The sequence below is a fragment of the Rattus norvegicus genome, chromosome 3 (assembly GCF_036323735.1).
Source record: "Rattus norvegicus strain BN/NHsdMcwi chromosome 3, GRCr8, whole genome shotgun sequence".
Classification (NCBI taxonomy): Eukaryota; Metazoa; Chordata; class Mammalia; order Rodentia; family Muridae; genus Rattus; species Rattus norvegicus.
Genome location: NC_086021.1, coordinates 127,586,318 through 127,600,138, shown reverse-complemented (window position 1 = coordinate 127,600,138; position 13,821 = coordinate 127,586,318). Strand labels below are relative to the sequence as shown.

Below are 13,821 nucleotides of genomic sequence, written 5' to 3'. Positions count from 1 at the left end.
AGTATTAAGCACAGAGCTGCTGCATACATTGGTCATTGTTGGCTATGTTCTTGGGGCTGTGGTAGCAGCCCAGGAAAACATGGTGTGCAATGATGGATGAGCTTGGTGTTTCCTAATGGGATGCAGCCACCCTCTTTTGGGGCTTGGCCCAGTCTTTCAGGATGGGTAGAACTAGCCCAGTTGCTCTGGCTTGCCTCCCTGTAGTTTCTCAGTGCTATCTTTTGTCCCTGTCTCTGCCCTGTCAGATCACCTCAAGCAGCTGAAAGGAATGAACAGAGCTTTCACAGGGCTGCCTCCTGACTCTGCTGAGGTGGAAGGAAGGTGGGCACTGGGCTCCTATAAGGAAGCCTGGCATCGTCAAACCTAACAGGAGACATAGCAGTAGGGGCAAAAAAAGTTATTTGTTCATTAATATTTAACTCAAAGGGAATAAAGAAGCTTGTAGATTAATGAAAATGTTTCAATGACTGTCACCAACACAACTATCCTTATATACCACAGTCATAACTCAGACCTTTTAACACTTTATATAGTGGAAGGGGCTCACTAAAATTTCCTTGTGGCCACTGGAAGCCTCTTAGCCAAAGCTATGTCTTACTGTGTCAGGGACTGAACCCTGAGTCCCTCTGCTGTGTCTTTTCCTTCCATGGAACTCGACATAGCTCTCATTGGAGGGACTGGATATGACCCTGTCCTGAGAAATCCCTTGGCTCCATATCTACTTGTCAGATGCTGGGGGCTTTGGATCAGACGGGCCAAGTTAATGCATTGTCCTTTGCACCAAGCATAGCTGACCATTGATACCCAAGAGGGACTGGTTGCAGGATATCCATGGGCTATCCTCAGCTGATACTCAAGCTTCTTGTATACATGGCATGGTATCTGCATAGTGTCCCACACACACTCCTAAGGCGTTCCTTAAGTCTTCTCTAGGTTACTTATAACACCAATGCAGTTGCTGTGTAAGCAGACATGTTCTCTTATCTCAGGAATAATGACAGTCCATAAATGTTCAGTGAAAGAATTTTCTGAATGATTTCAACCTGCAGTTGTTTGGGTTTCTAGATGAAGAGCCTGCAGACAAGGAGGTTCTCATAACTTCTTCACTGCTAGTTTACAGACGGAGAAGCACAAGGTTTTGCCCCGGGTCACTCATGTCAGGAATCATAGACCTAAAATCTAAACTCCATCCAGGGCCCATGTTCAGTGGCTACTCCCAGACAGCTATAAAAATAATTCACATTACTAGAAAGGTGCTCAGCTATGAAAAGCACATACGGCTCTTGCAGAGGATCCAACTCTAATTCTCAACATCCATGTCAGAAACTTCACAAGCGCCTGCAACTCCAGTTTAGGGGGATCCAATTCGCCACATGATTTTTAAAATTATTATTATGATTATAGTGAACGTGGTGGCCCAGCACTCAAGAGTCAGAGACAGGTGGATGGACCTTTGCGAATTCAAGGCTAGCCTGGTCTACTTACCAAGTCCCAAACTAGCAAGGGCTACATAGTAAAGACCCCATCTCAAACAAAAACAAAATAAGTAATAATAATAAAATAGGTTTAAAATGATAACGTGTTTCATCAGGGATAGGGGGCACTGTTGGACTACTCTGTAAGAGGCAAACGACAGAGAGGACCTCAGGCCCAGCCAGAATGTCAGAATAAAACATTTACAGGTTCCCTGAATTGAGGACAGCATGGAAAACATCCCTTTTAAAACAATGGTTAGCAGGCTGGAGAGATGGTCCAGTGGTTAAGAGCACTGGCTGTTCCAGAGGTCCTGAGTTCAATTCCCAGGAGCTACATGGTGGCTCACAACCATCTGTAATGGGATCTGATGCCCTCTTCTGGCAGGCAGGTGTACATGCAAATCAGCACTCAATACACAAAATAAACAAACAACAACGTCGGTTAGAAAGCTGAGGCAGGTAGAGAGATCCAAGAAGACCAGGAGTTCTAGGCCAACCTCAGCTACATACTGAGTTGGAAGCCAGCCTGGTCTACAGAAAACCCTGTCAGTAAATGAAGAATAAATAAAACATTAGCAATGGGTTGGGGGAAACTTTTCAAAAGTATGAAAGTAATGAATAAATTTTATGGAGGGCAGGCTACTATCTGTAGAAGAAACCCCACCATTTTCCATCTTTCTTGGAACCAGTCCTAGGAAGGAAGGAGGCACTTGTTTGTATTATCGGGTGTCCTTAGACAAATTCCCCTGCCACTGGGACAGAGTAAAGAGGGGCTATGTTGACAGAGGTTTGATCCAACAGAGTCAGACCCAGACCCAGCTAAGGATCACTGAACTGGAGAACAGAGAGTTGACCATTGCTCATCAAGGTCATTTAGCTCATGACTGGAGTTTTTAAAGCTTTCTTTTAAAAAATTATTTAAGTATGTGTCTGTGTGTATACTCATGCATGCTTGTGTGCACATGCCCATGTGGAGGACAACTTTCAGGATTTGCTTCTTTCCTCTTACCACGGGGATGCCCAGGATCAAACTCAGGTAGTCATGCTTGTTGGCAGGCGTCTTACCAGCCCCAAAACCGGACCTTGAACTCAGTCCAGGGCCTGTGTTCAAAGGCGGCTCCCAAGTAATTATAAAGTTAACTCACTTCAGCAGAGCCTTGCTGGACTTCTGTGGGGGCAGGCAGGAGCCAGAGGGGACCTCAGGCCCAGCCTTGCTGTCTCCATCCACCACAGTCCACATAAAGGTAAAAAGGAAAAGAGGAAGTGGAGAATGAGGAAGAAGGGGGAGGGAGAAGAGGTAGAGGAAGAGCAAAGAGAGGAAATAAATCTTTTCAAAAATTATTTTATGTGTATGGGGAGTTTACCTACATGTACGCCTGTGTACCACGTGCATACCTGGTGCCTGCAGAGGCCAGAGGAGGGCGTTGGATCCCCTCGATTTGGAGTTAATGATAGTTGTAAGCTGTTACAAAGATACTAGAAATTGAATCTGGGCCCTCTGGAAGAGCAGCCAATGTCCTTAAGCCCTGGGCCCCAGGAAATAAAACTTTAATTAGTGTCCTAGTCTGGAATCAGCCAATCCAGGAATCAAATGTTTCCAGCTCTCCCTCATCACAGCTCTGGCGTTTCATACAATGATAAGTTTTGTGATCTTTTTAAAAAATCTTTTTACAAGAACTGTATGAGTTGGGTACATCAATCACAATTCTTCACCACTTCAGTTAGGGGAACTGAGGCAAAGAGTGGTTAAGTAGCTTCCCCAAGATCACACAGCAAGTGAGTGGTAGAGCCTGGTTTTGAACCCAGGCAGACCTGAGCGCAGAATTCTCATCTCAGCTAGCGTGATATGCACGACATACGATAGGCATTGAAGAGAGGGAAACAATCAGTTATGAGAAGCAGTGTTTGCTTACCTCTCACCATAGGCCCTCCCTTGTTCCCTTTCCTTTGGGCCCTTCTCCTGCCAGGTTTGGGACTCCCCATGATCCCATGATCTGCCCATCTTCTGTCCTGGACAGAGAGCTGCTCAGACCAGGGCCGGGGTAGCTCTGTCATTTGTATTTGTCTTTCACCAGGACAATGGCTACCTTGTACAGTGATCCTGAGTGGTCATCCAAAGACCTGGAGCCTGTAGTCTTTGAGGCCCGGAGACATGTTGTCAAAGACAAGATGCCTGCATTGTACCCAGATCAGCTCTGCAAATGGCAAGAGGAACTCCGACAACACAGCCAGGAGGGCTACAAGACCACGTTCACAGACTTTTGGGGCAAGCTGGTGGAGTACAGTCTGGGAGATAAGGTGAGTGTTGAAGCCTTTCCTGGGTCCCACCTGCCTGACTGATATCAAATCATAGTCTTTCCTCATCAGAGAACTTGAACCTCCATGGCCAAAGACATTAGGTTAGACCTGCATGTACATCCTCCTCCGGCTGGAAGAATCATGGGGTGTCCAAATACATATCAGGGTGATGAAGATGGTGAGGCCATCTTTCACATCCCTTTGAGAGAACTAAGACCCCCATGGTGGGCAAGCCTGGGTGCTCCCTGCATACATGAAGCATATTTCCTGAAAGCCATGCCAAGATGAAGTGGGAAGGAAGCTGGGCAGCTAGAAAGCTGTCAATCACGCTTCTGTCTGACCCCACATGGGGGAGACAAATAGGAGCATGCAAGTGCTGTGTGGCCTAGAAGGGTTCACAGCAAGGCCTTTGTGTTGTTCCTGATCCAGGAAGAGACCCTTCCTCAGCAAACAAAGTAAGAGGTAATTGAGGAGGTCATCTGATATCAGCCTCGGAATCTACATACACACACATACACACATGCACATACACATGCATACATACATACATATACACATATACACATACACACATACATACATACACACACATACATACACAAATGCACATAGACATACACACATACACACACATACACACATGCATACACCAACATGTATGTAAACACACATTAAATATATGTGTGCATACCATACATACGTACACATGAAACACATAAAAAGAAAAGGAAGTAAGATATTTTGAGCAGTAACAATGAGCTAATGTTCTGAAATAAAGTCTCACATTGTATAGCCCAGGCTAGCCTGGGACTCACATTATAATTGGAGCTGGCTTTGAGCTTATAGTTTTTCTCTCGTTTCCTCCTAAGTGCTGGGATTACATACATGCGTTACCAAACTATTCCTCTTTAATTTTTAGTTGAAATATAATTATTTAGATTTATTTTGTGTGTATGAGTGTTTCACCTCTGTGTGTGTGTGTGTGTGTGTGTCCACAGAGGTCAGAAGAGGGCCTTGGATCCATTTGCCTCTGTCTCCCATATGATAGGATTAAAAGCACGCAATATCACAACGGGCATAAACCTTCTAGCAATAACAATCAATATTAACCCACATAATGAGAAGAAGACACCACAGCTTTCTAGGCTGGAAGTCTGAGCATTCTGAGGCCCTAGAGCAATGGAGAACTAGGCTAGGACGAGAGAAGCAAGCCGTGAGAGGCCTCGGCTCTTCAACTCTGGCTATGGCAGGAGTCTATTACCTTCCAGCACTCCTAACCCAACTGGGCTCTTTCCTGAGTCTGTGGCTTAATTCTAGGACATTAAACTCTCTGTTGTCCAGATCTCTGGGTCCAGTTGTGATAAGTACCCTATTTTGCTTCTGAGGAGGTCTGAGAGTCGTTAGGCAGCACAAGTGTTTGCCATTCCTCCCAGGGTCTGGAGTCATTGTGCACAGGGTAACCACGGATGCTCATAGTGCTGGCTGATTTACTTTGGGACACAGTTGGTGGCCCAGGCATATCTTCAGGATTTGCCTCACTGATGACACACAGAACTCTGGGGACTTGGGGTTTACTTAGATTGTCACCTAGTTTCGGGTTTCTAAACTTCCAGTTGAGAAAGAAAGGAGAAAGGAAAGGAAAGGACGGGACAGGGGAGAAAGATTTGCCTCTTATATTTTGAGAGAACCAAAAACACCAAGATAATAAGACAAAAACTCCTGGTGCCACTCGGGTTCCAGTAGTAAGTGGGAAATAATAGCAATAAGAAGGAACGGTGGAAGGGGTTGGGGATTTAGCTCAGTGGTAGAGCGCTTGCCTAGCAAGCGCAAGGCCCTGGGTTCGGTCCCCAGCTCTGAAAAAAAGAACCAAAAAAAAAAAAAAAAAAGAAGGAACGGTGGTGACTTCTCCTACCTTCACCATATCCCTTAGCTCCTGAGATATGAGAACCCTGAGACCGCAGGACACAGTCTTAAATTACAGAGCCATCCCCGCCCTACTTATGGCCTATGCTGCCAGACTGCCCAAGAAAATGCTATACATTTCCCAAATTCATTTAAGAGTTGACAGTTCGAGCTAAGGCAGCCAATGCCAGTCACCTGGGGGGATCCGAAGCCTGGAAATAGCTGTTAAGGGTTCCGATTGTTCTCTCATTCTTCACCGACTGCTTGTCAGCCACCTCTCCTAAGCACTGGTGTCCCAACAGAAAAATGAATGCAAGCTGTCAGAACAGCGAGCTGCTCTGTGCCGGGGACAGAACCCTCTGCCCATCTACCTCACTATCAATGTCAAGGATGATGTAAGCAACCAGGATTTCAGAGGTAACACTGCTGGCTAGCGACTTAGAGGGGGCCCCTTCTCGGCGGGTACAACACACACTTTACTGATCTCCACATCAAAAAACAGTGTCCCCACAGATGAAGAAATCTCCCTTGTAAGTAGGGACGATCAGGGGCAGTGTCCCCTAACTTGCCGGGGCTTATCTGATGGGTCAGTGAGAAATGAAGACTGTGAAGAATGAGACAGTAAGATTTTTTTTTAGGTTTCCCAAAAGGGAAACCTGGAAGGGTTCATTTTTGCCCCTGTTTATTCAGCTTTGAGGAGCAAAAATTTGAGCTTAGCAACTTGTAGAGCTGTTTTGTCCAGCAGCAAACGCCCCCTTGTGTCACACAGGGGAATTGCAGCTTGCAATTGCAAGCTCCCCATGGCCCTGGAGCCAGCACCGGTGGGGTGGAGGGAAGGTTGTGTGGATGGTTCCTCAACCTGAGACTGATGCTGCTCCTGTGTACAGAATGGTTCGAGTTCTCCCCCTACGAAGTGGGCATGCAGAAGTACGGAGCCTTCATCCCCACGGAGCTATTTGGCTCTGAGTTCTTCATGGGGCGGCTGATGAAGAGGATTCCTGAGCCAGAGATGTGCTACATGCTAGGTGACTCCCTAAGATATTCACCCCCAGTGCTGGCCAGGCCTGCCTCTGACTAACCGATAACAGAAGAATCCAGTCCCATTGCTGGTGGCCTTGGTTAGCCTTGAGCTCTTGAACTTTCTGGATCTGCTGCTTTACATTAAACCAGAAGGAGCTCCTGAACCTACTTCCAGATTGTGACTGCCCTAATCTTCATTAGGCCCATGGAGACAACAGTAAAGGGTTCCTACAGGAATCTCCCAGCACCCTTGTCTCCTCTGGTCTGTTTGGGATTTTCTCAGAAGATCTGGAATCCTGGATCTGGAAGGCTGAGATAGAAAATTACCACCCACACTTTTTCCCTGCCTGGCTCTGGGCAGCAGTTTGCCTGCTTGCACCTCAGATCGCAGGCAGAGAGGACCCCAGCAGAAAGGACAGAGCCGCTGGCTGGGAAAGCCTAGGCCAGCTCCCCGTTCCTTGCTCTCTGGTTCCTCAGAAGCCAAGGTCATTGAGTGCATGGTCCACGGACTGTGACAGCCAGTCTTTGTTCTTTGCTTCAGAGTTTCATCTGCAGAAAAATGACCTCAGAAAATAAGCCTGTCATTACAGCTTCTAGGGCAGCTGTTTAAACCCCTTTTGTTTAAACAGGATGTCTATATGTCTATATGCCACTTACTCCAAAGCAACCCATTCCAGAAAGTCTAACTCATGGCTCATTTCTTCTACCAACTCCACACAGAAGCCCACAACCCACAGTGCCTCCTTCTCCCCTGAGCCTGGTTCCTACCATGTGGTTCTGAAACCTATAGTTCAGATTGAACTCTGATTCTTCACATTTAACTGCACAGAGATTGCCTAAATTACCTACTTTCTCTGGACCTGTTTTCTCAACTCCATGTGAGAAATTTGAATAAAGAATATCATCTTGGGGTTGGGGATTTAGCTCAGTGGTAGAGCACTTGCCTAGCAAGCACAAGGCCCTGGGTTCAGCAGTCCCCAGCTCCGAAAAAAAAAAAAAAGAATATCATCTTTAGTATTTGTTTGTTGCGATAGAGTCTGACTCTGTAGCCCAGGACTTTATAAATGTCCTACGCTGATTTCAAATTCATGTCAGCCCTCTTGCTTCAGTCTCCCTACTGGGATTACAGGTGGAGTTCCCATATCTGTTATTATTATTAAATTTTTAATGTATCTGTAGTATTTTTATATAAATTTTGCATTAAAAAGTAAGAGCTAGCCTTATGTGTATCAAGACTTACTATATGCCAGACACTGTCTTAAGTGCTTTCTCCACGTAGACTGATGCAAGATCAGAGCTGGGCTTGAACCTAAAGCCTACACTTTCAGTTGTCATTCTCCACTGTAGCTGTGCCGTAAGCACCCCTGCTCCCTGCACTGAGGGAGGGGAAAAAAAGAGCTGAGGATTGGTACCATAGGTCACTACATAGAACTGTCCTGTGGGAGACAGAAATCCAAAACATCCCCCACCCCCAAAACACCCAGGCCTACAGCAGGCATGGGGCTAAGGTCAGAAATCCAAAACATCCCCCACCCCCAAAACACCCAGGCCTACAGCAGGCATGGGGCTAAGGTCAGACCCGTGAGATTCGGGGTGGGTGGGCAGGGAGTCTGGGAGAGCTGTTCACGACCTCTCTGCTTCTCTAGGGTTGTGGAGTAGCATCTTTTCCCTGAACCTGCTTGATGCTTGGAATCTGTCCCACACCTCGGAGGAGTTTTTCTATAGGTGGACCAGGGAGAAACTGCATGACATCGGTGGGTAACACCCTGGCTCCCCTCTTGGGTAATGAATATAGTGGGTATGGATCATGAACTATGGGCTGATTGCCTGTCCGGGTATCCACATCACCCCAGCGACCCAGACATGGGAAGGCAGTTGGCCTAAAGCCTCACTGGGGCAGGGTGATTACAGGTGGTACTTGAGCCAAGGCCAGAAGGATGTCTCTGGTATCCAGAGAGCTGACAAGCCTAGGGAATCTGTGAGCACAGAGAAAAACCACACTTCTGGGCTCACCATCCTCTGTGGGGCCTTCCTTCCTTCCCTTTCTCCTCCTGCCCCCCACCCCGTCTCAAGCAACCAAGTGCTACCCCAACTTTTGTAACCTGCCCTCCATCCCTTCTCCCTACAGAAGATGATCCCCTCCTGCCTGAAATCCCCAGATGTGATGCTAACCCCTTGGAGACCACAGTAGTGATCCCAGCCACATGGCTGTCCAACACCTTCCGAGAAATCCTCACACACAGGCCCTTGGTGTCTGAGTTCCACAACTTCCTGTACGGGTTGCAGCTGCACACCGACTACTTACAGAACAAACAGTTCTGTATGTGGAAAGGTAACTTAACCCAGGCTGGCTCTGTTGGGAGGAAGGAAAGTAGGCATTGAAGTTGTCATCGAGAAAGATGGTGTCCTCTGGTCATGATAATAGACAGAACACAGCCAGCTTGTGCAAGGGGGTGAGTGGGTGGGGGCGGGGCATGACACTCTTCCATTTATGACTGAGAGCGTGAATGCATACGGCTTTGCCAGCAGGGGGCAATGCAGGCATTAATTAGGTAATATACTGTAACCACAGAATCTTCCCAGCAGTTTTAGCTGCAAAAGTTGGCCCCATTGTGCAAGTGGAGAGATGTGATCTCTTTTGACAATATCTTTTGGGAGCACCTTTCACTGTGAGCGGTGCCCCCACTGCAGTTGAGCAAACACAGCCCAGCTCAGTCTCACAGCCCCAAGCCTTAGATCACACTCCCATAGTTTTAATTCTGTGTTCCTCCTTGAGAAGGCATTAGGGACTAGGGCTAACATTCTTCCTATTCTACTACATGGAAATGTTCTTTGACGTATTATTTGGCCACAGCCTGCAAAGTCCTTCAGCCTGGACTGTTATTCTCGTCCTTGCTATCTGGTGAAAAATGGGCTGATAGCTCTGGGTCCCTGGGTATCCCTAGTTTATAAATTCCCCTTAACCCTTTCTTCTCCACAAGCTCTATGGGTGAGTCAGAGTGAATTTGTGTGCATAACCGAGAGAAGACTTGCTAAGGCCTCAAGAGCATGCTGGTATCCACTAACCTTCCCAGAGAAGTAGGATTCAGTGTCCTAGGGAGAACATGGGAGACTAGAGGCCCAGTGTGAAGAAAGAAAGCTCCAGGCAGGGCACTCGGTGCATACGGTTACCTCCACACCACCCATAGCCAACATCGGGGCATCTGGTAGGATGCTAACTAGAAGGCTTGACTTTTCAGACACAGTACTGGACACTTTCCCAAACCAGCTGACACAGTTTACAAAACACCTGAACCTGCTGGACACTGCATTCTTTGTCAACTCCAGCTATGCGCCCCTCCTTAGGCCAGAGAGAAAAGTCGACCTTATCATCCATCTCAATTACTGCGCAGGATCCCAGACAAAGGCAAGTACTTCAGAGACAGCCCCAGCCCCAGTGGCTTCTGAGCTGTCATAAGTCAGCGCCACCACCTCAGAGGCCTGAACTGCTGCAACAGGGGAGGATGCGCTCTGCTAGCACACTCTGAGACTGTGTGAAAGGAGCACAGCATCGCTGGCTCTCACAGGCTGGAACTTGGGGTTTGCATGAACTTCATAAATGGCAATTTTATTATCGCTTTTGAGCATCTGAGGCACTTGGTCATTTTTCGGCTGAAAAATAATCATGATTAGTTTATAATATCTTATTTTCAAAATAATCCCAGACCATGTAATCACAGGGCCTCCATATGATCACACAAGTGACCAATGGTGGGGGTGTTGATATATATACATATATAATTATTATATATTATATATAGTATATAATATATAATATGTATATGTATACACTGTAGCTGTCTTCAGACACACCAGAGGAGGGCATCAGATCTCATTACAGATGGTTGTGAGCCACCACGTGGTTGCTGGGAATTGAACTCAGGACCTCTGGAAGAGCAGTCAGTGCTCTTAACCACTGAGCCATCTCTCCAGCCCTGTTGTTGTTGCTATTATTTCATCTTTAAGGGAAAGTCCTGGGCTTTTGTTTTGTTTGTTTGGGATTTTTTTTGGTTGATTTTGATATATGTAGATGTAGATATAGATACTATAGATAATTATATAATATATTATATAGAGAGATATATAATCCCAGCCTAATGCCGGGAGAAGAAAGGAATTACAGACAGCTGACAAAAATGAAAGCAACAATCCTGACCTGGGTTTGTAAATAAACAACGGGCTGCTTCCCTACCCGGGATCCTGCCTGGTCCTTGCACCAGTTCTTTGTGTAGGTGACACAGCTAATGTTATCCCTAGGTCAGAGGTGGAAACAAAGATTAAGTAGCTAGCTGGAGGCACGTGCAAGTAAGTCAGGTATGGGACTCTTCGTGACTTTAAAGGCACCTTTTCAAAGCCCAGCCCTTGGACAGTCAGGACTGCAGGGACCAGGCCCAGAGTCTGTTAATATCACAGAATGCCACCGCTGTCTCCCTGGTCTGTCTTTGGGTAAAGCAGCAGGTGCAGGGCTTCTGGGTTTTAAAAACTCATAGAAGGAGCTCTCAGCTGGCTGGGCACTAGCCTACTGCCTGGGCCTTTTGACCTGAGTTGGCTTTTTTTCCTAAAAATTCCGCACAGTGGCAAAGCAGGTTGGGACCAGTGTTGGCTGGGAAAATCAGGGAAACAGGACCAGGAACTGTGTGGTTTAGCCATCCCCAGGCTTACAGTGCTCACTGTTCTCCCATGCCGTTGCAGCCCCTGAAACAAACCTGCGAGTACTGCACGGAGCAGAATATCCCCTTCCCCAACTACTCCATCCAGGAGGACGACAAAAGTCTCAAGGAGTGCTATGTGATGGAGAATCCCCAGGAGCCTGATGCGCCCATCGTGGTCTACTTCCCACTCATCAATGACACCTTCCAGAAGTACAAGGCTCCAGGTAAGCCCCAGTCCCCACATCCATCTTTATCCATGAAATCAGCAACATGGTCTCTGCTCTTAGTCATTTGACCATTTTATGATACCCAGCTATGTGGAATCTTGAAATGGGTGAATTGTGCCTCTGCCCTGAGGAACTTGGGGGGGGGTTGTGTGCCTGTGAGTGTGTGTTTGTGTGTGTGTGTGCACACATGTGAGAGTGCATGCATGCAAGTTTGTCTATGTGTGCAAACAAGTCCTTGCAATCTACCATAAGTATCTATAGCGAATCCTCCCACTCCAAGGTGTAGAGCGAAGTCCTGAGGAGCTAGAACTGGGCCAGCTGAACATCTATGGACCAAAGTCTCCCTATGCCACCAAGGAGCTGACGTACACAGAGGCCGCCTTCGACAAGCTGGTGAAGCTCTCAGAGTATAACATCCTCAATAACAAAGACAAGCTCATTCAGGCCGTGAGACTAGCAATGGAGAAGAAACGCATGAAGAGCCAGTGTCCCTCCTAGGCCCGAGGGAGTCCTATCCATCTTGTGTCTGCTTCTATTGTCAGAAGCATCACCCCTCAAACCAGACCTCACACAGCTGGCTGGCCCTGCTCTCTGGCTGGGGGGTGCAGCAGCTTGGCCTGGGCTTTCTAGTAAAATGTTACAAATGAACAAAGGAGAGAGAGAGAAAAGAAGAGTCTATTGGGTTTTATACCCCTGGAGTTTCTCTCCACTTTCTGACAAGGAAGGTACCATGGCCACAGACTCCCACACCGTCTCAAGTATAGAATGTGACTATGTGTGCACAGAGAGTGGCTAGTTCCCAAGAGACCTCACTCACCCTTCCAGCTGGAGGCAAAGCTCCCCTAAGCCTCCCCTTCCCTCCTCTCCTTTTCTTCCTCCCATGGCCAGCCTAGAGAAATGTTCAGGAAGACCAAAAACTGCTTTAAGTTTCTCTAGAAAATGCTTTGTAAATTTAAGGTAATTCATTGCATCCGCGGAATTTTTGTTGTCGATAATATTTTGTGATTTATTTTTATTTTTTACTACGATGAAGAGAATATTAGGGGAAAGCCTGACCTCTGACACAGCAAAGCCAAACAGGTGACTAACCCATGTCACTAGTGCCTCTTCAGCTACCAGAGCCCTGGGCTAGAGATCATGTGAGCTTGACTAGGACTAGGTCTAAGCCTCAGCTCCAGTGAAACCAGGCACTGTGGACAACGCAGCAGAAGCTCACAGAGTGAGGATCCAGGATGCCATCCAGGGAGGCCTGGGCAGGCTGTGGGCAAGCAGCACTGGGTACACGACACTTCCCAGTGCCATTAATGATCGCTGGCGTCTCTCTGGCTTGCAGATGGGGTTATTTATTTATAAGTATGATTCCTCTTATTTATCACAGAAACACTATGACCTGTTTATCTAAGCCCTTATACAGTGACTCAGACAATAAGGTTAGGAAGGATGACCTCAGAATGGTGAGTTTGGATTCTGACAAAGACCTCAGCTTTGGAGGAGAATCTGTGGGGAAGCCCTGGTCACCCAGACACCCAGACTCCAGGCTTCACTAAAGGATAGAAGGGGGCCCCTGCAGTGAGCAGGGAGAAGCAGAAGGGCAGTTAGGGATGCGGCCTTTGTGGAGCCCAACAAGCCTGGAGGACATGATCCCTCCACAGTTCTGGTTGTTGAAAGATGAGTGGTACCCAACAGTTTGTTTCAAATGGGCTCCTGCTTCCATCGTTGCTACTTGAAGTATGATTGGGGCTGACTGTGAACTCAGACCCAGCCACACTGGCAGGAACCCATACTGTAAAAAGACCAGTGTCCTTCTCTCTTCTCCAGACTTACCTGTCAGTCACATCTGGTGAGGGGATTTGACTCCTATGTGGATAACATTGGGGAAGAATGGATTTATTACTGTCTTCTACCAGCTTGGGGAGCATGAGTCCACAGACCCCTTTGAGCCGTTACTAAGCTGGGCTTCTGAGCCTGCAAAACTGACCCCTGCCCAGGTGCTGCTGTTGTGAGCAGGACGTCCAGAACTTCCTCTAGCCCTCCAAGTAGCTGGCTGCTTTTGCTTCCCTCATGCAGGGAACAGGCTCTGAATTATCAGAGAAAGCCAGAACATTTTTGCAAGGCGAAGGCAGCCATGCCTTGGACTCACCATAGCATACAAAGTTTATAAGAGCACTGTACCATTTGAGCACAGAATAAAGTGGTTATGAAGGCGAA

General features: G+C 47.2%; 1 protein-coding gene across 10 annotated transcripts in view; it reads left to right on the top strand.

The window, feature by feature from the left end:
- Pla2g4e (phospholipase A2, group IVE) overlaps window positions 1–13,821 on the top strand; it is a 66,052-nt gene extending 52,231 nt beyond the window's left edge. For 7 of the 10 annotated variants that reach the window (XM_230487.10, XM_017592204.3, XM_017592202.3 and 4 more), the window contains 8 exons: window positions 3,551–3,773; window positions 5,978–6,092; window positions 6,563–6,700; window positions 8,342–8,449; window positions 8,824–9,027; window positions 9,935–10,101; window positions 11,427–11,610; window positions 11,894–13,821. In XM_230487.10, coding sequence (XP_230487.5) covers window positions 3,551–3,773; window positions 5,978–6,092; window positions 6,563–6,700; window positions 8,342–8,449; window positions 8,824–9,027; window positions 9,935–10,101; window positions 11,427–11,610; window positions 11,894–12,111 — 1,357 coding nt within the window. In that variant the 3' untranslated portion in view covers window positions 12,112–13,821. Of the gene's footprint in view, window positions 1–245; window positions 451–3,550; window positions 3,774–5,977; window positions 6,093–6,562; window positions 6,701–8,341; window positions 8,450–8,823; window positions 9,028–9,934; window positions 10,102–11,426; window positions 11,611–11,893 lie in introns of those variants that run through there. The other 3 variants (XM_039106513.2, XM_039106514.2, XM_039106516.2) reach the window with 3 other exon arrangements.